Source organism: Xenopus tropicalis, chromosome 8 (genome assembly GCF_000004195.4).
Source record: "Xenopus tropicalis strain Nigerian chromosome 8, UCB_Xtro_10.0, whole genome shotgun sequence".
NCBI classification, from domain to species: domain Eukaryota; kingdom Metazoa; phylum Chordata; class Amphibia; order Anura; family Pipidae; genus Xenopus; species Xenopus tropicalis.
Window position 1 is genome coordinate 27,751,895 of NC_030684.2, and position 26,902 is coordinate 27,778,796.

The 26,902-nt window shown below is 39.7% G+C and overlaps 1 protein-coding gene across 2 annotated transcripts in view; it reads right to left on the reverse strand.

Moving 5' to 3' along the window:
• The window catches only part of mapkap1 (MAPK associated protein 1), a 103,389-nt gene that overhangs the window by 39,264 nt on the left and 37,223 nt on the right, over positions 1–26,902 (reverse strand). For both annotated transcript variants that reach the window (XM_012967840.3, NM_001100206.1), the window contains exons 3-6: positions 25,858–25,947; positions 24,630–24,778; positions 7,892–8,064; positions 513–689 (exon numbers count right to left, since the gene is read on the reverse strand). In XM_012967840.3, the coding sequence (XP_012823294.1) occupies positions 513–689; positions 7,892–8,064; positions 24,630–24,778; positions 25,858–25,947 (589 nt within the window). The remainder of the gene's footprint in view (positions 1–512; positions 690–7,891; positions 8,065–24,629; positions 24,779–25,857; positions 25,948–26,902) is intronic.

A 26,902-nucleotide genomic window follows, 5' to 3' on the forward strand; every position in this document is an offset into this window, starting at 1 on the left:
CTTGTAAATATGTCTTTATAAGTTAATTATCCACTCAAAACCTCAAAAATTCAGCCTCTCTCCTTTCATCTGCAAACAATCGGCCCTACTAGGTGGGCCAGCAGCCATCAGCTGATCAAAGGAATTCTGCCTTGGGTGTCAAGTCTAAACTGCCAGTGTTAACCTCTGCTGCCAGCAACAAAAGAAACAGGGTTCACGCTGGATAAATACACCTGCTAACAATTTTACCCTAAATTGCTGGAACAATGCTCAAAACACAGTGAGATAATGTTAAACATTCACAGCTTTAAAAACCAGAAATCAGACCCAAGCTTCTAGTTGCCGCTTAGTACAAGGGGGCTTTACTTTATTACTGGGCAACATCTTCCCACACCTTGCCCTTACAAACACAAGAATAAAGGGTTTCTTGTGCTCTCCAAATCCAAACCATGTCCCTGATACACAGCAATGTAATGCTAAGCATATCACATCTTTTTTTACAAAAACTGGAGTTCCAAGTAGCAAATACTTACATTCTTACAAAGAGAGACTGCTTGGCTGCCAGCCCAGGAGATGAATATTTCTCGACCAAAGCCAGGGTGCTGAAACCAAACTTGTGTATGGGTTCATTGGAATCCAGCGGTGGGAAATCTGTGTCTACCTCACCATCATCCTCAGCTATGTGCAAACAGAATGCATCCACGTTATCGCTGTAACACAAGAACACACAAACACATAATAAAGAATTAAGGCATGGGATTTTAAAGGAAATACAACAAATGTATATTTTTAGGTGTAATACTGATATATAGACCGCCATGTCAGTGCACTGTGCCTGAGTCTGAGCTTTCAGAAAGAGCCAGCGCTACACATTAAAACTCTTTTCAAGCACCTATTCATACAAGCTAATGTAACTGAGGGAGTCATGAGTCGGACTTACATATTTTACTATTGAGTGCTATTCTAATTATACATAGTTATCATGTCACCTCCTAAGCGCCTCTTCTCCAGTGTAAACAGACCCAACTTGGCCAAGTCTTTCTTCATAACTGAGACTTTCCATACCCTTTACCAGCAAGTGACATGTTGCTGAGTTCTGTTGTCTTATGCCATAATTCCTCAGAAAGCTTTAAGTGAAGGTTTCACTAAACATGGTGGCTCAGTTGGTAGAGTTTGATTCTGGCCTGGGAATTATCTGTGTCTAGAAGTTTGTATGATTTCCTCGTGTCTGCATGGGCTTCCTCCAGGACAAGTTAAATCGCTCCTGCTTAAATTAACCCTGGTATGTACAAATGTGATAGGGGCCCCAGACTGGAAGCTCCAGTGGAGCTTAAACTCTATAAAGTTATCGGTAAATACTCAGGTCATCACTGCAGCTAATCTTTAATTTAGCTGTTTTTTGGTGCTATGAACCTATAATCCTGCATTTCCCAACCCCTGACAATAGCCTACAACATCTTAAAAAAGACATATCATATAAAAATTGGGAATGTACCAGTGAATTATACTCCTCTAAACATAGAAGGATTGTGCTTAAAAAAAGTTGTGCTTCAGACACCACCAAAACCCCACTAGTCCTGCCCATCTGTACCTGCTGGCTGAATTCTCTGGATGTGCAGGGGAGCCAGCGGCTCTCAGTACAGGCACTGCAGGATAAAAACCAATCAGCAGCTAGGCTGACCTGATAGGGAACTGAAGCGTGTTTTGGCTTGTGTGAGTTCAAGGCTGTGATTGGCTATCCCCCTCCTACTGTGCTTCTGGCAAAGACTGTTAGGACACGCCCACCCTTCATTTGAAACAAGGACAGAGAACTGATAGGATCTATAGGGAGCTCCAATAAAGGGCCATTTTTAGAGATAGGATTAATGTTTAGCCCAATGTGAAACCAGCACCATATATTATTCATAATTGCCTACAAAATTAGGGTTTTCCCATTTATCCAATACATCTCCTTTAAACTCACAAGAGTTTTAGAGTCGAACTGGCTATTTTGGGTGATTTAACAATGGCATCCTGACAGCAGCTACCAAAACCCAACATGTGCCGCAAGCATTTTCTAGCACTTAATCATGATAAAAAACAGAGCTAACAGAGTCCACTAAACTATAAAAGCCATATTTATTTAACTGAGAAAGATTCATTGACTATTAAAGGACTTATTCTGGCCCATGGTCGATTAGAAGTTGGGAGCCAGAAACTACCCAGGGCGTGCTGCCACAAGTGGCCATAAAAGCTATGAGACAAGCTCTCTCAGCGTGTATATGTATGACAATAGGGATACAATCATAATGTGGATAAAATCTGCTCCGCTGGAGAGACAGAACCATAACTCAGCGCCGCCGAGTGTCGGGGGAAACATCCACTGCTAAACATTCCATGGAAATGCTTCATCCAAATAAAAGGAGAGAGGTTCAAAAGGTTTCATTAAAATGATGTATGCTGCGCTCAGCATCTCAATCATACAAGCTACAGAAACAATGTGCTCAATGGTCTCTGCAGAGAGGCAGAAAAACACTGGCAGGCACGGCTTGCAGCCAGCTTGCTCACTAGGATCTATTGGGCCTTCTCTCCCCTACCCCCTTCCCAAAATGTGATCTGATCAACGACTATTCTCCCAGGAAGGGGGGGGGGGGTTGGCGGAGGTTAATATAGTACCGGAATGTAAAAAAAAATATTCTAGGAATAGATGTGTAGTTATCCTGAATATTAAAGAAGGTCAGGGATACAATAATGTCTGAGGTTTTGTAGCATATAAAGAAAAACGCAGTGTGGAAGGTTTAAGTGCTTCTTGTCTGCTGTTAAATGCTCAGTGGGTGCAAATCCAATTAGCTACATAAAGGGAAAGAGAGCAGTGTTATGATTTAACAGCCCTGGCTTTGCTGTGTACCTGGAGGGTCTCTGTATTATTCATCCCCTTGCCATTGGGCTTTGTCTGTATAAACACTTAAAACTGAATTAATAATATTGCATATAAAGGAAACTAGAAATTCATTACATACCTTCAAAATGCCGGCTCCCAGAACCAAACTAATCATACGCAATTTGGTCAAAGCAACAGGGTGCCCTAAGGTACTGGGTCCAGCCATTCTCCTACCTATCAGCTGCCTATGGGACAACTTGGTTGAGGTAATTATGAGCCTTCAGCCACAGGACTTAAATATACCGAATGCAGAATAGACTTTTGAGGGCCTATAAATGAAAGGAACCACCAAAATGGCCTGTGCACCGAAGACAAAAAGGATATTTTCATTAAAGGTAAAGTAACACTAAAATTTTTTAAGTGAAAAAGCTATTCTACCCTGCACCAATAACTGCCCTATCCTGTATGTATATATTTATTTCTTTATTTTTGTATATCTTTATTTTTGTATATCCTGCAAACCCCTTAGTATTTTGAATGCTTTAAAAGAAAATACCTGTTAAAACTTGGCTTCCTGTCAATTGAACTAAGGCGATACGGCGAAGGAAGGAGCAGGCATCAACTATGCAACGATCGATTGATCAAGCCTAGCCTTCCTTCTGCATAGGAAGGAGTCAGGCTAGACTCGATCAATCGATCATTGCATAGTGATTGCTGCTCCTTCCTTCGCCGTATCGCCTTAGTTCAATTGACAGGAAACCAAGTTTTAACAGGTATTTTCTTTTAAAGCATTTAAAATACTAAGGGGTTTGCAGGATATACAAAAATAAAGATATACAAAAATAAAGAAATAAAGATATACATACAGGATAGGGCAGTTATTGGTGCAGGGTAGAATAGCTTTTTCACTTAAAAAAATTTTAGTGTTACTTTTCCTTTAATACAGGTATAGGACCAATTATCCAGAATACTTGGGACCAACAGTATTCTGGATAAGGGGTCTTTCTGTAATTTGGATCTCCATACCGTAAGTCTACTAAAAAAAAATCAATAAACCATTAATTAAACCCAATAGGATTGTTTTGCATCCAATAAGGATTAATTATATCTTAGTTGGGATCAGTTACAAGGTACTGTTTTATTATTGCAGAGAAAAAGGAAATCTGAATTATTTTATTAAAATTGAGTCTATGGGAGACGGGCTTTCTGTAATTCTGAGCTTTCTGGATAATGGGTTTGCAGAAAGGGATCCCATACCTGTAATTAGTATTAAATATTAAACATTTTCTTAAGTATAAAATTAATTTTGCTGGGAGTCACACAAACCACTTTTGTTTTTCAGGGGCACCCTGAGCTAGATTTGTCAAATTAAGGGTAAGATTAGGGTTAGGGTATTAGGGCTTGCCATGACTGAGCTGTACTGTATGAATCTGAACTTCTCCAAAAAATAAACAACTAGCTATTTACACCAATAACATTCCCAAAAACAATGGAAAGAGTCCCTGCTGCCCTGCATCTCTCACAGTTACCAGAAGGCATGGTAGGTTGTGTGTTATAATCAAGGAGTGGCAAACTCTCTATGGAAGAGTAATAGTGAGTATTCAACCCTAGCTCTGTGGAACAAAGCATGCTCCATAGTATCCAGAGAAACAAATTCTAATGCTTGAATGGGGGCATCTGTGTTTGTAGAGGTCAGAGTTATACTATAATCACATTTACTTCAAGCTGGGAGGCTAGAAAAATTGATCTGTATATCAGGGAGGCCTAGTTTTGGCAAAATTAGTCTCTTTCATGAGAATCTGGGAGGGTTGTTATGAATGGACTAAACATTATTGCAATCTTGGTTCAATTAATTTAGGCAGATAAGGTAAATTAAGTAAATTAAATACACAAATCATTTTGTATAGGCTGACCATACCCCCAAAGAGATATGGCCATTTTATGTAGCACCGGGTCTAAATTTAAGGAATAACCGATTATAAATATCGATATTTAATGAGAAAGTTACCTCTAGGACAACACACAGGGATTTACCCCAATTTACTTTAGACAGAGGTGTTCACCAAATACCCCTCCACTATATTCAGAGTTTCCTGAAGGATGTCAGTGAAGAACAATATATCTTGGGCATGTGAAATACATTCCTCCACTGTATGAAACGTACCCCCTTTATGCTCCACAGATGCCAAAATCTTTACTTCCACTGTGAATCAGTAGAGGGATATCCATACATGTCTAAACTGTAAAATGGGGCTATGTTAATACAGTTAAACTAAACATGAAGAAAATGAAATGGTCCAAACCCAAATAGTGTTCACACAGCCTGGAGGTATACCCTACTAAGTCAATACATTTCTGTATCCAGGGAGACCAAGCCTAATGCAGTCACCTAACCAGCTTCCCAGAAGGTACAGGTATTTTCAGCCCCCAACTGATACAGTACAAAGTGCACAAATCCATGTTTGTATGTGTTAGAGCTACCCTACTGCTTCTCTTCAGGGGGCGGAAATGAAATACCTTCCATAGACTCCAGTAAAACTTCAAATTTCAATGACTATGGTCGTTGAGGTCAATTCATTTCTGAAGTCCAATGTCTCAAAGATACTTAGAGATCATTTTGTACTTTAAATCTTTCTCAAGAGCAATAAAACTAAGCAACACCCCAAATAAAATAAAGAATTGAATGGAAAATAGTTCTTTCATTTACTTAATTTACACAGAATCTTTTATAAATCCCCCTCACCCCACCCCCCCCATACATTTTTTTAAAATCTGGAGTTTTAATTGCATGATTGATGTGGAAATTAATTAATCGCAAAGTGTATGCTAATTGTTTAATTGCTCGCTTGATCTATATGGATCATTTTCGGGAATTAAAAGCAACTGATTTACTCTGGCTATTGATTGAAAGTGGCACTGAGTTATTTTGCTCGCTACCTGATTTGAAATTTCCTCAATTAATTCCCAAAACCTTTTGCTTTGGAAGCGGCTGAGAGAGTTTGCCCCTTCTGGCTGATCTATACCAACTTGTCATGCTTAAGAGATATTTATTATTAGATCCGGCAAGTAATAATGACACATTAATATTAGCGGGGGCTGTTCTTTCGCACAGAATGGATTGCCAATGTGGAATTAAAACCGATATATTTGTCAGTATCAATTTTCTCAAATTCGGTTGTGACCCGTGAGGACAAATTAATGGGCAATCCCTCCTCATTTTGTCCGCTTTCCAACAGTCCTTGTCAGGAGAGAGGAGCGCTGCCTTAGAACTACTTTTACACCGTATTACATCTTCATCTATTAATATTTGGCCTACTGTAACACACAGCAATGATGAATATTAATTTTTATTTTATGAACACGGAGGTTTGGAATGAGAGTTTCCAGAGTTTAGCAACAGATGGGCATAAACTTAGCTAGGGTGATCAAGTAAATCCCGCAGTTTCTGAGGTCTTGTGATAACTTCTATATGCTTTTTACTGTCCGACAGTGATGAGTGGGTCAGTCCGAAACTTGTGGGACCTGACTTGGGTCAGGCCAACCATTTGCCTCCAGAGACTGACAGGCCTTAATGCCACAAACCCAGCCGCTCCCTAACAGGCCCAGACTGGCAATCTGTGGATTCTGGCAAATGCCAAAGGGGCTGCTGTAAGATGCCATAGACACTCACTATTTATTGGGATGGTGGGGGGCTGTTTGGACTACCGTGTACCTGAAATGCCAGGTTGAGGAGCAGGCCTAGCTAGGGCATCAGAATAGGCCCTATCTACACTGTCCTAACTTTTTTTTTTTTTTATAGTCACACTGACACTGCCCCCTCCAAGATAGGGCAAATGTAGTGTATATTAAATGCTGCTGTGGGCCAGGATAGCCTCTGGTTGGGTAGATTTTTTGACCCTGGCATGACTACTGCACAAACCTTTCTTTCATTAGAACCATTTAAAAAAAATCATGGTGATGGTGAAAAAAAACTGAGAGCCAGTAATAAAAAAAAAAATAAAAAATATATCATGTTAACAATTTATATATTTTTATAAGAGGGGCATGTAAACATAAAGTTAAAAGCTTCATGAGATTATTTTGGAAGAAAGATTAATGGAAAAAATTACACTAATTTTCCTTATTTTTGTAGGGAGAATTTAAACTAGTTACAAACTTTAGGTCCCTAATATTACCACATAGAGATAATGAGTGGTGCTGCTGGTGTTTCTCAGGAGCAAGGTTTCTCATTTGCCAACACTTTACAGATCATTTAGCTTTGAAGAGTCCAAGACAGATGGAGTAAAAGCTTAATTGGTTGCTATAGGTTAATGTACACGTGAAAAACTTGCACCTGTGTAAACAAATAAAGGCCAGAAAGTTCTTCCTCTAAGGCAGAGATTGTTTAATTCAAGCCCCCTACCCTCAACCTTTGAGCGGGACTAGTAAGATTTCTGGGGAAATATGTCCCCTCTGAGCCATAGGTCCAGGAATACTTAGGACAGCTCTCTCGCAATAATTGATTGATTTGGGCTTTCAGGTACATCTAGGAAGGCAAATAGGCATTCGCTCCAGAACTCATCCTAACTGACCTTACTGCTAACTAATCTTAACTTGACCACCACTGCTCCAGCCCACCCAGTGGAGTGACCCCAAAAGTTTAGATGTGGAGGTGGCTTCTCCATTAACTGAGCCTTGGATACACTGAGGATTTAAGCAGGGGACTAGGAGAACAAATCAAATTCACTGCTCTAAGGTGACCATACAGTGAGCAGATAACCAGTTTGGTTATTGTCAACTAGCCTTCAGTTAATTTTTTATATCCTCCAGACAATTAAAAGCTTATATGTGCCCATCAGCCAACCTGAAGTGGGGACTATACAAAACCACTGACCAGTTCATGGATTAGAAAAAAACAAAAAAACACTGGATTTTAAAACCATGAATTGGTTACCATCTGATGGTTTTGGTCCTGGCCACCTTTGACATCCCAAGGTGCTGCAATAAATCAAGACAAGTCCTACAGAATTACTAATTTAGTAAAACACAGATATAATGTAAATGAATATTTACTTAAGTTTGGGTTCCCGGCCCTCCGTCGTATACTGCCAACAGATCAGCCCAATGAGGTCATGGACTTTAGCATTGGCGATTGTAACCACCGTCATGGGCAGCAGTTTATCTTGGCTAGTTTGCATGGAAAGGTATACGTCAATTTTCTTTGTGGCCGTGGTACCCACGTGGCCCTATAAAAAAAAAAAAAAAAGATTAATACCATATTTATGAGTAGATCCATTATGATAAACCACAGACGTGTGCGATTTGGCAAGACACGTCAAATAAAATATTCATCAAACACTCCCTGTGACCTGCTTCTGTTCATGTGGGCAGAACAGAAATGATTATTTTCTCAACAGACATTAGAACAAAAGAGAAAGTTGCAAGCTGCTAACCTGTAAAGGCAGCTTATTTGTCCAACAAAAGGGCAGGCCAAACTACTGTTAGTCTGTGCATGTAAATAATACAATTGGAATTAGTTACCATAGATGTTAATCCCACTAATGCCTGCCCAGCAGCTGCTATAACTATATTGCTATAGTTGGCCAGTTCAGGCTTCATTTCCAAGACAGAACAAAACGGGATTGGACTGACTGGGATCTGCCCATGCTGAAGGTTTATGCTTGTTGCCTTTCTTTCTTGCCATTATTTATGTCCCCAGATGATATCACACAGTGAAATAAAGTGCACAGCTCTTTCCCCCCACCCCTCTTTACTTTTACGGGCTTGTAAATAAACTTGCATCGGGAGTAAGCAGATTCATTAGGGATCTGGACATTAAACCAAAGGAAAACAGGCATATAAAAAATTATTTGTTGCTTATACGTGGAGCCAAACAAAGGAAAGGGGATTAACTCTTCGTTTCCATGAGGTGCTGGCAATGGGGCCTTTTTTCCCAGCACTTAACAAGTATCTCAAACATGTTTACTTAAATCCCTTTTGTTTCTTAATTATAGGGGAGAATGTTCCGGGGACTCCCTGGAGGCCAGCTATGCATTTCTGAGTTAATGCGGGCAAGCAGTTTGCATACCCCTATGATAATAATACTCTCACCCACATCTGCTCATAGGCTATTCCAAGAATTTCATGTGCTTTTTCTGAGGATAACAAGTATCTGTTCTGTATCTGTCTTTCGCAGCATAAAAAAAAGGTTCTCTGTTCCTTGGACACAGGGTATCAGTATCAGCTGGTCATTCTACTCTTGTACAATCAACTGATTTCATATCTGCAAATTTTGCTTAAAGGTGGCCATACACGCTAAGATCTGCTTGCTTGCCGAGGTCTCCCGATATCCCCACCTATGGGTGGGCAATATCGGGCTAAATCAGTAGCCTGGCCCTGGGGCCAAAAAATCAGATTATAACGATGGGTATAGGTGCAGTCGATTCAGGGAACGCATCAATGAGCCGATATGGTCCCTGATCCGACTAAATCTTTAAACCTGCCCGATCGATATCAGGGAGATTTCAGGCCAGATGCCGATTGGGCAGGCCCTACACGGCTGATAAGCTGCCGATATTGGTCTAAGGGACCGATATCGGCAGCTAGATTCGGCCCGTGTATGGCCACATTGACAATGGCACAGAGCTACTATATTTTACTATCACTTATTCAATCTAAGGAACACCACCTAAGTATCAAGAAAGCAGTAGGGTACCTTCCACAATCAGTAATGAATTACAGCTACAAGACAAGCAAGACAAAATCACCTAGGTGCCTATGATAAACATTTTCAGCTATTATGCTATGGTGGAAACATCAATACCTTCCCAGGGGACATTTACTTAGAACCTGCACAGAGATGCAGCGCACCCCTCATCAATAAAGGGCTGCTGAAAGGAACCAGCTATATATTCATGGGGGTGGCCACAGGTCTCTGTTGCCAGAAAAAGGTTGGGGTATAACTCAAAATAACACCATTGCAGCACTTAAAGGGGTTGTTCACCTTTGCATTAACTTTTATTATAATGCAGTTGACATTATGTCATTATGAGAAGATTTCATAAAAGTTTGGTACAAAAAAAAAACAAAGGCAGTGTGTTATTAAGTAAATTATAGCTACAAAATAATTAACAAAAAACTTGCTTTCACTCATTAGAGAGACATTTGGAGACATCTGCAATGTGTGAAGCAGATGATTTAACCATGATATAAAAATCACTGGTGACATTGGGTGGAGGAACGGAGATGAAGTCTGAGCACTTCATTACCCATAATCGCCTAAATCTTGTGTGTTTGGATTATGCAGAAAGATGTAGTTGGAGGGGTGTGAATATGACATCCCTAAGCTAAATTTTCAACCCCCCCCTCTTTTCCATCCATGATGTGAGGCAGGATTTAATGCAATCCCGCTGGGGAATGTGTTCCTCTTCTCCATTACCGGCTGATGGGTCTTGCTGAAAGGTTACGGTGTAGTCATTAACTTACTCCTAAATTATACAGCAAATTTGGAGCGATCTTGAAATGACCTCTAAGACAATTTAATGCTAGCCTTGCTGGGAAAGAATTCTGGTAATGCACGACAGCGCTCACTGCTAGGGTGCCGCACTACAGAACGCACCACAAAGGCGTTGAGGCTTCATTTAAAATAATGCATATTTTACATCACAAATCTAGATTTCTGCTGGTTAAGTGGCGTAGAGGAAAAAGCAGTTTCTTAAATGCTATTATGATAATGCTGTACTAAGCATTTATGTGGTCCTCGATTTGATGGCCTGCATAGCGGTCACGTTAAAACTTTAAGGTTTTGACATAACGTATTAAGGGTTTCATAGACAATTTACAGCCACAAAGAACTGCTAAAGGTGGCCATACACAGCCCAATAGCTGCAGTCGGACCACAGCAGCAGCATATTGGTCTGTGTTTATGGCCCTGATGGGCCTGCCTGACCAATATCTGACGAAATTCATTGAATGTCCATCAGGCGAGTTTGATTTTCCCATTGGATTAGGATGGGGTCTGTCCGTTGATCCTGTCCTCAATATGACAGCCTGCATAGCACAAATTATGAACCGATGGTTTGGCAGATTAACTTAATATCACCCACCTCAAGAAAACATCCCCTTGTTTGGTGAGCGGATCTTTTTAATGTATTGCTACCTTAAGAGCAGACAAAACAAAACTGTGGGGCTGAAGTGGATAGGGTGACTAGACTGAAGGCCATCTTGGGTGGAAGTAGGAGTGAAAGCTTAACTAGCATCCTGCAAAGCACCATGGTTTTTTGCCCACAATGCTGCCCAGGTCAGGAGATATTCAAAGTATTTAAAGGAACGGCATGTGCAGAATGAGCAGAACCCTGGACTTTCTCTTGTGCACAAAGTTCTGCCCTCTGCACCTTGAACCAGATGTGCAATTAAAGACAAACAAACCAGCCAATATGCCTCCTTTTTCTGGCAAACGTGACACATAGGGGCATATTTATTGTAGCGCGTAAGCCAACACTACTGGAGATGTTGCCCATAGCAACCAATCAGATATTTGCTCTTGTTTTCTAACTTGTAGGTGACCGTTCTAATCCAACTGCTGATTGGTTGCTATGGGCAACATCACCGGTGATGCTGGCTTACGCGCTATAATAAATTTGCCCCTTAATGTCTGTGTTGGTTACTTTGCAAAAGCCTATCAAAGATGGGAGATTTACAGGCAGATCAAATCATTTGTTATCAATTAAAATACTGCATTCCAAAATGACTGTGGGAAGGGGGGCCCAGTATTGCTCAGCACCACAGCTATTATTTAATTATAAGGCCAGATGGTTTAAGGCTCCGCTAGGCAGAATATGCCATGAGAAATACTTTATCTCCATTGCAATCATCACTACAACATCAGCTCCAGGGCTGAACTAACGCTCATGTTTTATTCCAGCCGCTCCTGTTGTATGTAGAAGTTAATTATGTTTTAGGAAAAGAACCAGGGTTTTCCCGGCTCTCACTCTTTCCTGCGTTGGTGAATTGGCAGCACCAGAAAGGATAAGGTTAAATAAATCAAACTAGGTGAAAAGCAGGAACATCACATTTTCCAATGGGTTAATTGATCAATTGGCCACAAACAAATGGTCTTATTTATAATGATTTGTTGGGAAACTCATTGCTAAACCTGAAAGGAAGACTGGATCTGCTGGAGTCAGTTCAAACACCTAAAGTGCCACAGATGCACCAATGGCTAGAAATCTGGTCAAGCATGTTGGTTGATGTATGACCCCATCATTTATCAGCCAAAGTCTGTGACATTCCAACTCTGACAACTGCTATGTAGAAGTCACAGTTTAAAAATGTGTTCTGTATTGGACATTTAATGAGCACAAGTGTCTTGTACACTGTTACTCCCATACATATGGGAACCACTTTCAAGAGGTTCACAATGTACCAATAGGTGTGGATTTTTACCCTAGGAAGATTCCAGAGCTCACACCAATGAAGGTGCAATTTTCTAAACCAGTTTATGAATCAAGTAAGCCAGGGTCTCACATAAGCTGATGTGAAGCAACCTTGAAACATCAGGCCATACCCAAACTATTAAAAACGGAATAAAACTGCACAGTGCAAATGTAAAAAGTGCACCGCCAAATATATCAGCTCAACCCTCTTAAGTACATATGTATTGGGATCTCTATCGTTAAAGTGTCCTATAGTATACAATTTCTATCTTGCACACATTCTATTGCTGTTGGCTTTTTCATTGGGTGATTTGGACCTACAGACAGCTAGGGGTTGTCCCTGGGGCAAGTGGAATACTGACTGTATTGTTAGTGACAGGGCATCCCAGCTGACAGTCAATCATCTACTGTACCTGTAACCAAAGTGAGACTGTGCCAAAGAGTTTTGAAAAGTTTCTTTAGTCATTCAGCCACCAGGGTGGTTTAATGATTATATATATATTATATATATTCTCCCTGTCTTTGCATGGGTTTTTTCTCTGTGGTTTCCTTTTATACTCCAAAAACATAAAAACATACAGGCAGGTTAATTTGCTCTTGATAAAATAATACTTATATACAAATATCATGCTTTTGCACTATAAAGGAAAAAATCATTAAGAAAAATAATACAGGAAACTGGCACGTTGCAGATCTGTTTTAAAAATATGATCATTTCACAGGTATGCAATTATTCTGAAGTTAAGGCTTCTTAAAGAGTTTAAAATAGTTTGCCCTTCCTCTATGATTAAATGATAACATTGCTATCATAACATCAAATCTATTCGCTTCTGAAAAACTAGTGTGTACTTGTTTACCTGAAACAATGTAGCTCATTACCCCCACTAATTTTAGTTGGTTAGATTGTGTGGCGTCCAAGAACTGAAGCCAGACCCTAGGAGGGTGGCGCGTATTGATTCCTGCAGCTATCCTTCTCCAAGAGTAATGCAAAGTGATCTGAGGAGGTAGAAGCGAGATGCCACGAGAACGAGTTTTCAAGAACCAGCGGTGGCGTTTAATTGAAAGCAAATTGCTTTTTGTTTCTCGTTCTCTCATTTTGGTAAACAGCACAAAATTTTTGGCTCTGTTCAGCAAAAGAAAGTCAGCCACGCTTGTGGAGAGGTTTAATTGCAGCTTTCCATTTGCAGTGGGGCCTTGACTTGCCCTAACAATCAGGTGAGGCCTTGTGCATTAATATGCTGGGATCCGATGTGTTAATTTGACGTAACTTTTTTCCCTCTGCCTTGACAATGTGTCATTAATTTGTTCGTGGGCCGAGCTTGCTCCGGAGCGGTGACAGATTCAAATGCTGGGTTTCTTTATCCTAATCATTCTTTTTTGGCACGCCCCAGCCTGCTGCTTTCCTAGGGACTGCTGTTAATTTGTAATGAACTGGCATTCAGGAGGGCGCCTTGATTTTTAATTCTGACTGTGTCAGATCCTTCAGGAAAATTACAAGTTTCTGTAGTTACAATTACTGCCAAGCTTCACTGATGAGAGGTTTACGGAAACGGCTCCTTTGTGAAGCAGGCTGAGTGTAATCGGCTGAAACGGGTTTATCTCGACAGAAAAAAAAAAAAGAAACAGAATGCAGGGTTTTTTCTCTTCTATTTTAAAGGCATCTCTTAACCCTTGGAAACTTACACAAAAAAAAGAAAAAACACAACAGTAAAAATCACAATTTTGTTGTCAAGTTAATTAGCAAGTACTGTAGAAATAAGAGTGGTAAATAGCTTGACATTAGCATAACATGCCACAAATACTGTAATGTGGAAAATAGAGGGCTTGGGAACAAAAGACGCATTTCTCAAAGGCTTTTGAACCCTCTACTCATGAATCACTGGCATACTTGCTTCTTTAAGAATATTCACAATTATAACATTATTGTGGTCCTTTTTTTATATATATATATACAGGTATGGGATCCCTTATCCGGAAACCCATTATCCAGAAAGCTCCGAATTACGGAAAGCCCGTCTCCCATAGACTCCATTTTAATCAAATAATTCAGAATTTTAAAACTGATTTCCTTTTTCTTTGTAGTAATAAAACAGTGCCTTGTACTTGATCCCAACTAAGATATAAACAATCCTTATTGGATGCAAAACAATCCTATTGGGTTTAATTAATGTTTTATTGATTTTTTAATAGATTTAATGTATGGAGATCCAAATTACGGAAAAACCCCTTATCCGGAATACCCTTGGTCCCGAGCATTCTGGATAATACCTATATATATATATATATATATATATATATATATATATATATATATATATATAAATATATATAAGGATTTACCCTTAAAGGAATACTCTCACTGGAAAACTTGTTTTTTTCAAGATGCATCGGTTAATAGTTTTGCTTCAGCAGAATCCAGCACTGAAATCCATTTTTAAAAAAAGCTGATTTTTTTATATTTAATTTTGAAGTCTGACATGGGGTTAAACATGTTGCTGGTTTCCAAGGTGCCCACAGCCTTGGCCTTGACTCACTTTACTACAGGTATGGGACCTGTTATCCGGAATGCTCGGGACCTGGGGTTTTCCAGATAAGGGATCTTTCTGTAATTTGGATCTCCATAACTTAAGTCTGCTAGAAATCAATATTGAATAAACCCAATAGGCTTGTTTTGGCTCCAATAAGGATTAATTATATCTTAGTTGGGATCAAGTACAAGGTACTGTTTTATTATTACAGAGAAAAGGGAATCATTTAACCATTAAATAAACCCAATAGGGCTGTTCTGCCCCCAATAAGGGGTAATTATATCTTAGTTGGGATCAAGTACAGGTACTGTTTTATTATTACAGAGAAAAGGGAATCATTTAACCATTAAATAAACCCAATAGGGCTGTTCTGCCCCCAATAAGGGGTAATTATATCTTAGTTGGGATCAAGTACAAGGTACTGTTTTATTATTACAGAGAAAAGGGAATCATTTAACCATTAAATAAACCCAATAGGACTATTCTGCCCCAATAAGGGGTAATTATATCTTAGTTGGGATCAAGTACAGGTACTGCACTGCAAGTTGGAAGAACAATGGGCAGGTAGCAAGGTAGTAGCAACCTGACCCCTCTGCTGAATGATTTAGCTGCCTGAACTGACAGTGCCTCCATGGACTAATAGCACTGCTGGTACTGTCCTGAATTTTAGCATTTAGGCCTATATTGCCTCCCAATAATTTAGGGTGGCATCAGGCATTTATCTGACAGCTAAAATACACATCCAATACACATTTAGCTAGACTGCTAAAATGCTAGATTGCTATACAATGTGCACGTGGTAGAAATTAGAAGAGCACCCAAGGAAGACAAACACTGTTATGCTTTTAGATGACTTGGGCCGTAATCACAGCACTTGAGTAGCAAAAAATAATGTATCTGAAAGCAGTTCTGTTGTGCAATACTGGCTTCTTCTAAAAGCTTGGAATCAGACATAATGACCTGAGATGGCTGCCTGCACACCAACTAAAAAAAATACTTTTATTGGTTCAAGAATAACATTTTAAACGGTATGGAATGTACACAGTGTAATTTAGTAATAAAAGCTACACCATAAAAATCATGACAGAAATCCTTTAAACTAGATAGGTGCCAGACCCTACAGGAATATGGTTATTTTGGTTTTTTGGAGCTCAAGATTGAGTTTTAAAAAAATAGCATTATTCTTTGCCATTTCTTCGTAAATGACATTTTGAAGCCCCTATTTGTATATAATAAAGAAAAAAACAGTATAACTGCTTTTTGGAGGTCAATAATGGCTATGGCACCACAATATCAAACACATGAAGTATATAAGACGAGGAACGCAAATAGATTAATAGGGCTTACAGCAAACCCAGAGTGATGCTTAGACAAGGTAAAGGCTGCTGAGTATTTTTACACTTACATTTTGGTTTGGCAGGCTTAAATGAGGGATAATATGGGTAGGTTTGTATAGAATCTAATCTGACTATAACAATCATGAAATCTTTTCGTTTCTATCCTCTAATTGCTGTGTAGTATGTTGGAAAACTCATTCTTTATATGAAAATGCCCAGCTTAAATTCAGACTGCAGTACCACCCATTTTCACAATGTACTAATACACAGAAGAGAACTGTTACCGTTTTATTTTTTAGGCTAATGCCACATGAGGCATAGGGCGGATATTTTCGGCAAGTGGAAAATCGATTTCTGAAAATTCCGTCCTACGCTTCCTACATGTGCCTGCACCCGAACAAATAAGATACGCTCGGGTGCAGGCACATGTAGCCGAAATACGCATTTACAGTAAAACCTATTATCACAATGTACTAATACACAGAAGTGAACTGTTACCGTTTTATTTTTTAAGCTAATGCCACACGAGGCGTAGGGCGGATATTTTTGGCAGGCGGAAAAGCGCTTTCTGAAAATTCCGCCCCAAGCCTCCTACATGTGCCTGCACCCGAACAATTGAGATACGCTCAGGTGCAGGCACATGTAGCCAAAAGACACATAAAAACACGAGAGAAGGCACCTGAGTGTATCTCTCATTCAGGTGCAGGCACATGTAGGAGGCATAGGGCGGAATTTTCAGCAAGCACAAATAACCGCCCTACAACTCGTCTGGCATTAGCCTTAGAATTCAGGTCAATCTTTGTGGTCCAACATTTGGTAGGGCCCTCCTTACCTAATCACAAGGTTACAGACACATGAAAAACAGGGTTAAGTAGCAATATACTCCCCTATATTTCCAGGGATATCCAGACAACCCATTCCCTGGGTTGTTTTATTTTTTTTTTTAGGGGGGGGTTATGCATGGTACGCTGCTGACAAAGTTCAGAAGAGAAACCCTAGCGGCTCTCGTGAGGCAAGCAATGCTGAAGACCAAACTGTTGAGCTATAATTGATAAATTAACGCATGACTTTTTACATTTTTTTTAGAATTTCTCTATACCAATTATAAATGGTTTCCAGAGCCCCCGTTTTCGACAGGGGGTCCCTGTTTCCGAGAAACCACTTGCCCTTTTACACTGCTTGTCAAATTGACACGGTATGTTTATTCTCCAGCCGTACTATCCCTCTGCATTCATAGGCACGGCGCTGAAGTGCAATAAAGAATCATTAGCTGCATTAATACCACATCAAGTAACACCTTGCGAATATTTTATTAGTATATTTTTATGCGGGTTGGGGGGGTGACAGAGAATGATACTTAATTTTTCTATTGTCCTGCTCTGTTAAAGCTCATTATAATGCCTCTTGTTATAAGAGCTTTTTAAAACCATTACCTGCAGAGATGTTAAAGACAGAGCTATTAAAAGGTTACTTTAATGTGAATAATAGCCTCCCCGATATACTCCAGTTAATTACTATTGGAAACCAGTTCCATTTTAATTTAGGGCTGAACATTTAATGAAGGATATGCCAAGGTAGCAATAATGACAACAACAAAAAAAATTATTCATGGTCAACAGACCCATTACTGCTGTCTCGTTTAAAGAGATAATATCCTGCCTGGTTCCGCATTACTGCGCTCCACAATCAAAAATGACATTTTTTTTGCCATTTCTCGCCTTGTCTGTCAAATTAGAAAGCAGAAGGCTGATTGATAGCACTGGCTTTAAGATTGTACAAATTTATTTCCAACAGCAGGGCCAGGACCTTCGCAATTTCAGGGGAAAAAAATGGAGAATGTAGTTTATATAAATGTTACAAGTATATCGGGATGCATGGAATATTGTAGAGTGAATGCCGCTATCAAAATGTTTTATGGATATTTACTAATGGTTAGTGATCTCTATAAATGCTGTACACATTTTGCCTTTATTCAAACAAACTGCTGTATAAAAAATATAAAAACCTATACACACGGGCTGTTGTGGGTGGAAGATTTAAGTATGTAATGTGTCTGTTATTTTATGGAAGTGATTTAGCCGACAGAATTTTAAATGGTCTGCAGTCAATAACTCTGGGTTCTTATTATCCGACCCCACATAGGAAATTATAAAATTAATAAAAAAATCAGATTTCTTCTTTATTACTACAGGTTTCATATATACTAGTCTATTAAAATAACAGATTCCGCTTACTGTTCTCATAAATAAAGCATCAGTTTCAAATACCTACAAAATGCAGGGAATTAAAAGGCCACTATACCCTAACATTGTACAACAGAATTGTGCAGAGGAATATGTATGGTATCGTTTTATGATAACTCTCAGAACAAACAATGGACCAATCCATTTACAGCCATGCTTGTAAACCTCCCTTAAGATGACACCCACTTCTCTGCTAGGCTACATGCCCTTACAGAATTATATCACAATAAGATGACATTATATTATAGGCTAAGAAGAACAAGGGAGAAATAAGGATATTTATTTCTAATAGGCACAGAGAGTAAAAATAGAAATGAAGAATAAATGGCCCTAGTTCAGAGCAGGTAAAGACTACTGATAGTAGTTAGATTATCATGATACAATGTGCCCCTTTGGACAAACCTTCAGATAAATGGCTAACCCAGGACAAACACAAGAGGAGCTCAGATTAAGTTTTTTCACACCAAACTTTTCAATTGTAGCAACCTGGATGATAGATTATCATATTCACTTTACTAATAACTGAATGCCCTGTGACCACATCTGCCAAGGCCAAGGCTACTACTAAAGAGGATGGTCTCCAGCTAATAGAATGATCAGCCCACATCTATAATTGCCATTCCAGAGTTCACACTCACACCTTGCCCAAAACATCTGCACAAATCCAGAATCGCCCTCCCTATTGCCCTCTAGGCATTCTTTTAAGTAATTGCCTTATCCTCCAGATCTTCTCAACCCATAGAACATCCTGCCTGAGGAACAGGCTAGGCCCTGCTCACCGAGGAACAGGCTTTTCTCAAGATTGTCAGCTGATCTAAGTGATGCAATTTGCTGCTCTAAAGCATAGTTATCTTCACATTCACCATAGTGTTAAGCACTTTGGAGATCCTGTTCTAGGTATACATGCCTGTTGCAAACTTTAAATAGCAAGACTTTTATGGGCTTATTTATTAATTTTTGCGTTTTGCTAGTACATTAGCAAACTTGATTGAACAAACAACTCAAATATCCCTAATTTTTGAGTTTACAAATAAAAAGAAAACTTGAAAAGCTCATTATCTTCTTCATGGTGGATAAAAACAGGAAAAATAGAGAATCACTATTTATAAGGTATGTTCAGGTGCAACTTAGCAATCCCTACCCACCACTTGTGGGTGTGTAGATGTGCAAAAATATCTAAAGAGGTTTCCTTGGAAAGAGCCAATGCCAACCACATATTTCACTGCGAGCGCGGTTCTAATTAACCATTCCTTACCCTCATTAGGATTCGGTTTGGTATTTGCCTGAAAGGATTCGATGTGCGGCTAAATCCTAAAAATTGATTAAGTGCATCCCTAATATATGTACATACACACACTGCATACTGTAAGTCAGCCCCTATGCTTTGGAGCAGGGCATGAGCTGTAAAATCAGGAGAAAAAAGATGGGGAGCTACTCGGTGCATCAAAAGCATCAAAGGTGCCAACAAGGCAGTAAGTGTTTTTCATAAGCAAACCACTTGTTTCACTTTCCAGCTCCTACAGAATGAGGCTTCTACTTTAACTTGAAAGCAGAAAGCCATCTTTTTACTGCACACACATCAGCCTGGAGCCACTAAAGAATGAAGAAGCAAAAGAAGATGACAGTTCCTTGGTACTCACTCAGAAATACCCCGTGGAAGTGCTATTTTTGGTTAACAGGAGCACTAGCCCGGGTTATCAGGTAAGTGGTTATAATCATATTGGGCACCCCCAGTGATTAAAGGTACCCATACACGCACCAATATTATAGTGAAACCTCGTATTCGGTGTTTGTATAGTGGGTTGACGAGGCTACCAATATTGGCAAAAGCCTTGGATATCGGCTGTCTTGGTGATGAGCATTGGCAGTAGGCTGAATCCTCAGACAGGGGTAGAATTCTGTTGTTTCTACCTGCATATCTTAACGATCCTTCCTGGGATCAATGATCATGATTGTAACATATATGGCCACACTTAAACTTACCTTCTCCTTAAAAGGCTGCCATGAGGCAACCTTGCCTCAGTTGGCAGTGAGTGTCCAGTTACTAGGGGTGGCAAAAAGATGCCTATGGTAACTTTAAGAGCAGAATTTCCATGTTTTAAAATGAAAATTTTGCTCTGGTAGAGCAGAGAGAACAGTAGAGGTAAGCACAGAACGTATGGGGGAGCAGAAACAGGGCTGCTAAAAGCGGCAGCAGCCCCAGAATCAACACTGCCTGGGGCAACAATAAGGGGGAAGACACATGGAGCTACTAGTAGCAGCTACTTGTCACAGCTATTAAAACAGACAATGCTGATCTATTACTGATAACTGTGTTTTAACAGAGGCAATTCTCAGTATTGTCTATGGCAGGGTATTTTCTGGCTTTAAGTAGCCATACAAAGTAGCTGCTACTAAGTAGCTCTGTGTATCTTCACCCTTAAGGGCAGTGGCACACGGGGAGATAAGTCGCCCAAAGTTTCCTTGAGAGGCAACATTAGGAGACTTTGGTAAACTGAAGCGACACATATGCCATCCAGGAGATTAGTCGCCCACGGTAACAAAGATTAATCACGGGTGACTAATCTCTGCGTGTATGTATGTATAACTTTATTTATAAAGCGCCACAAGGGTACGCAGCGCTGTACAATCTTGTGCCACTGCCCTAAGGCTAATGTCCCACAGGGAGATTTAGTCGCTGCTATTTTTAAAAAGCGATTGCCAGAGACAAGTCGCTCGTTTTGTCTCTACATAGAGGAGAATATAAACCGCCAGTACCTAAACCGACGTTACTACTTCAAATCGCTTATTGCTCCAAATCACTATGAGACCCTTTTTCGAGTAATTTTACAAAGAAAGCACTGTCATTCAAAATTATTGGAAGCGCTGAAAGTAAAACCCATTGAGCGGGAAGTCGCTGTGATTTCTCCATTGCACTGAATGTCATTTCTAATTGTGGGCAGGGAATATGACACCTGGATTTGTGGGAAATAGAATCGCTCCGTTGTTGAAATCTCTAGTAATCGCTTGTTAGGAAAAGACGAGTGGCTTGACGCTGGAACTTGCTTTTTAAAAATTGCAGTGACTAAATATCCCTGTGGGACATTAGCCTTAAGGAGAAGGAATAAGAATACTGCAATATGGAACCCATACAAAAGTACCCCAAGTATTGTAGTTTTTGTTCCAACATGGGGGTATTAGATAAGTGAATATAATCACTGGAGAGAAGGGGTGCATAACTATTTAAGTTTCCTTCTTTTTTAAGCCTTTAAAGTGATACTGACACCAAAAAATGTCTTTTAAAAATATGAACCTACTTCCAAACCTATCTATAGGTCATGCTGACTGTTTTTTCCTAAAAGTCCTGTTTCTCTACATAAATCCTGCTGAAGATCCTGAATCCGACTGTCTGGCAACCCGACTGCAGCTTCTCAATCTCTGTAAAGGACTACTTCATAAACTGGGAGGATTCAGCTTGCCATTTGCTTCAAAGAGTTCCCCCTCCCTCCCTCGCTCTTTGCATTGTGAACTAGATAGCAGGCAGGCTTGATCTTTCTATTGCCTGCCTGCTTCAAAGGGCTGCCCCCCCCCCCTTTCTGCTCTTCGCACAAAGAATATAAATAGCTTTCCCGTGCCTGCCTGCTTCTAAGGGCTCTCCCCTCCCCATTAAACATAGAAAACGGAGCTGAGTTTGTCACACACTGGCTGAAAGCAGAAGGGGTGTTGCAGGTTTGTGATTGGACATATTTATTCACTTGGGAGGCATTTAAATTAAAACCCGGAAGAGGGAAACAAACATGGCTACTCTGTGGGTCTGTAATTCGAGCTACCATAATTATGAAGCGATAAAACTTTGCAAATTTAGTTTATAAGGAATTTAAAGCTGATACAAATTAAAGCACAACAGCAGGTGTAAAACATTTTTTTAATTGGCTGTCAGTATCACTTTAAGTCCAGAGTAAGGTGAAAGGTTAGAAGGGCAGATGCCCTGTTAGCTTACCCGTCAGTACACTTGGTTGTTTAGAAGGTGTAAGGTATTATGCTTACTGTGAAGTATAGAAACTGCAATGAACGCAAGAAGCTACAAAGGATGTCTTTCCATTAATACTTATGGGCACCATTTCACTTCAAACTACAGCTGTTCACATTTTAAAATGATAACCAAACTGGTTATATCAGAATTCTTGGGTTCAACCCCATGGCCCAAACAGCTGGAGATGCACACTTTGAGATTGGTCTGAAAGCCAAACCAATTAGGATGGATAGCATGCCCATACATCTGTATGGAATCACACGTGCATGCAATTCACTGCTTCCGCCACCCCAACAGAAAGCTACTTTACTTATTGTTGTCCAGGGAAACCAAAGCTGCCTAACCTGCTGTCCCTTAATGTATGATGAGCATATATCATTTATAATGCTAATATCCCTTTAAACACAAAGCTCTGTTAGAATAAAACAGCTGATGTTAGTAAGTGCCATTGCTATGAGCATCTGACATAACCTTTCTGCAGTAAAATTCAGGCCAGGCGCAGAGGGGATAAAAATGGCACTTTGTGTTGTTTTATACTATAACAATTCAAATGCTAAGTTCCCCTTGTTCCCTGTTATAAATTTAGCCAAGCAGTGTGTTGGGATGCGAGTTGCACAGAGCGTTGGGACCGCAGCGTTAATAGCGATGTCTTGTTCAGGATCCTAGTAAATGGCTCTGCGTACTTCTAATTATCTGAATCGTGCTCCACGCAAGAGCAGCAGGCAAAAAATGGTATTTAAAGACTGCACATCCCTAAATGCTGCTAAAATCCATTAACCAGCGAGTGTTAATTGGAGCCATATTCATATTCATTTGCACTCCGGGCCCTGATAAAATATTTCCCAAGGTACGCTTTAAAAGGAGTCTTAATTTAAGGAACTGCTACAATCAACACTTATGAAAATTAACAGCTGAGTAATTAGTGCTCATGAATTATGCCATAGCCCACGCTCGCAGACATAGGGACGAGTGAGCTGATGAAGCGGCTGGGACAGAGAGGTGTCCCCTGAAGATGGGACATCATTAACCACCACCCCCATGCATATTTTACTTCTTTTTTATTTATTTTTTTTTAAATTAGAGGCTAAGGCTATTTTTTTTGCCTGTATGCAGCCTGATACAAATCCAGAAACAGTGCAAAATTTGCAGCAGTAAGGAATTTAAAAGTACATTTGTGCCTGTCTTTGCTAGAAAGTGTAACAGAGCATCTGCTGCTACTTCCGCAGACTAGCACTGTTCTTTAAACATTGTTTTGACCCCTTATTTACAGTACAGCTCATGCTTTTGCTTAATATCTGCAGTTATACTTGTGACTCGAAGTTGTTATATTGACTATAAAACGGAACCTTTTTGATACAGATGGTACTGTTCTGCTGAAATCTAAGCAATAAGGCTACTATCCAGATCAATGCAAATATGAAAGTAGAGTTGTTCTTTATTTAAGATATAGAATCACCAAATTTTAATGACTAAGGGATCATAGCATCATTGGATAAACTGGGTATATTGCAGATATAACCTAAAAACAGGTTTGTACTCAATAAAATGTTATGTTATGGCTCCATTATGCAAGCTTTGGGTCACATGATGGGCCCCAGTTAGCTTGCAGAAGAACTGAAGCACCAATCACTCCATATAACAGCTAAACATGGACAAATCTGCCTAAGTATTGTGGTTAATTCTTATCCCAAGAAATTGGCAGGGAGGTGCCAAGTTTTAAAAAATATGACTGGAGGTAAATAGTTAGGACCACCATATGGGGTTCACCTTGACATGGTATGGTAGCTTGTCAATTTTATGATCATAATTTGATAACTAAAAACCCCTGTTTTTGTAAATACTTGCACTAGCTTAGATACTAAATTACTAGTCACACAGGGAACAAGGAATATGCAATTATCAATCCGCTCTTCTTTTGTATGCTTCTAGCAAATGTGGCCAGATCATTTGCACTTCAATTGTACTTATAAATTGTATTCTACCTTGGTGTGCTCCCACAAACCCCCATTTTGTGTAATTTGGTAACAGGCATGCATGAGGTTCTGAAGAAAACAGATAGGGATAACTGCATAAGTACTTCCCTTCATGGAGCCATTCTAATATATTGGCCCTATGGGTGCTGTTCATTTTAAGTCAAGGCAATCAGGCAGATCTTGCATTTAAGAGCAAACATAATCAAACCTGCCACTGTACGCACTGCTGCACCATCCTATGCTCTACTGTTGTACAAAAAGAGCATGTAACATGGAAGACTCACCTTGCCATCAAATTTGGAGTATTCATTGAAGGGGTTATTTAGCTGTAGGGGGCACTGTTCTAGTCGGACAGACAGGATGGACTGTTTGCCCTGGTTCAGAGCTCTTTCCTTGAAGTTCTTCCTTTCAAACAGTGAGCTGAGCTCCTCAGCTGTAGGAAACACAAATAGAACATGAGAAAGTTTTATTATGACCTCAGTTAGCTCAAATATAATCAACTATAGAACTACTTCTCTTAAAAACCATTAACAAGTTCCTAACATGCCCAAGGAAGGCAGCAGCAGAGTGAAACCACAGATCAGCCAGACTGTGCAACAGATGAAGTCCCACCCTGACACAATAAAGAGTAGTATCAAAGCCTACAAAGATATATGCCTAATTTATAATGATCTTGAACAAAATAATTACATCCTTTACCCAGTAGCAACATATTACACAGTGTTTTACTGACAGTATAGAGTTGTCAGTGCCACAAAATCTAATTAAGTACAGTTTACATTCAATTTATTATTTAATTTAGAAAAACATATGGGCAGTGAATACTCTGCATAGGGAACATTGTTTATCTGCATACCATTGCTATTTCATGTGCATAAGAGCAGCCATGATTGCTCATCTGAGACTCTTTTGTAGAAAAATACCTAATGAAATAGCACCATCTAGTGGTAAATTGCCAATTTTAACTTTGAACCTAAGTTCCCCTTCCCCAGTCACCTCCCCTGCCTATCAGCAATAATGGTTAAAGGTCCCCATACACGGGCCGATAGTAGCTTCCGATATCGGTCCCTTGGAGTCTTTTTCGGCGATTTGCGCAAAATCGCGCCGCCGCATGTGCCATCCCGCCGGCGACTTACATGTTCGCCGGTGGGATGGCAGGGGGAAGGCAACTCGGGGAGATTAGTCGCCCGCGAACAGGGAGTTTTGCCGCGGGCGACTAATCTCCCCGTGTGCCAGAGCCCTAAAGCTGGAGAGAATCAAAAAAAGAAGGCAAATAATTAAAAAACTATTAAAAGTGAAGCATTCCAGATAATAGATCCTATACCTATATTTCACTAGGTGCAGCTCTTAGTATGGCTGCTCCTCAGTATCCTTACAAAGAAGGTTTACAATACACAAAACAGCATTACAGTAATGCCAGACAGCGGACTCTCCCAACAGCAAATACATTACAGGTGCTAGCTGCTAAGTCTGCATTTGCTTCTGCAAGAAAAGCTCGGTCCCCATATTCACCTGAGTGGCTCGTGTTGCGGTCCTTCCATTGCACGTTTTTGCACTTTATCTGGTTCTGTCTCTCTTTCCGAAGACGTTCTAGTTTCTGGGCTGGAAAAGAACAAAGCAAAGAAGAAAGACCACATTCATTTGTCAGCAAAAGTTTCTCCGAATGAAGATTGCAATTAATTCCAATTTCATGAATATTTCATACTGTGTATATTAAAAGATGGAAATGGGGGTGGTGGGGGGGGGGGGAGTAGAACATTCAGAGGGGGGGAGACATAAAATTTTTAAAGCTGACACCAAGTTCAGAAAATACCAACAAAAACAGAAAAATGTTCTTGATTTATAATTGAAATTAGGGGACATAAAACATTAATACAGACCATAAAGATAGTATTAACATAGAAGGGAATCATAAAATGTGAAAACTTGGGTGATTAATAGGACAGTTCGTTATATAAATCATTAATAACGGTCTTAAAGGAATTTTAATGTACAAATGAAGTCCCGCGAATGTTACACGGCGTGCATAAAATTACTGATATGAATTACGTGCCCCCATTTCAAAAATTAAAGATAAATGAACTCGGGGCTCAACTATTAAAGTTTTAAAATGTAAAATCCTTTATCTGGAATCAGGAAAAATTATAAAATGTCACGGCCATATAAATTAGCGGCTTTCTCCAGTGGTGAGATAGATCAGTTTATAGGTAATAAAGAAGGTGATTTGTATCAGCGGCAACATTATTCAAATATGTAAGGCGACGGCATGTGAAGGAAGATATTTTTTATTTTACGCACTCTTCTTAAAGATGCACACTAACATCGCAACCATGGCGGGGACACGGGACTTCATAGGGAAGGAAGCCTTTAGCTTACTGTATGCCTCTGCCTTATGGTTGGGAAAGGCAGGACTATTGGGGGGGGGGGGGGGGGGGGGGTTAACGGCACAAACATTATTCAAAATAACTTTCCAATTTACAATAAGTATACATTTTTTGATTTTTAATTATTAAACAGAATAACAATAACAAAAGATTAGTAAAGTTAAAAAAAAAAA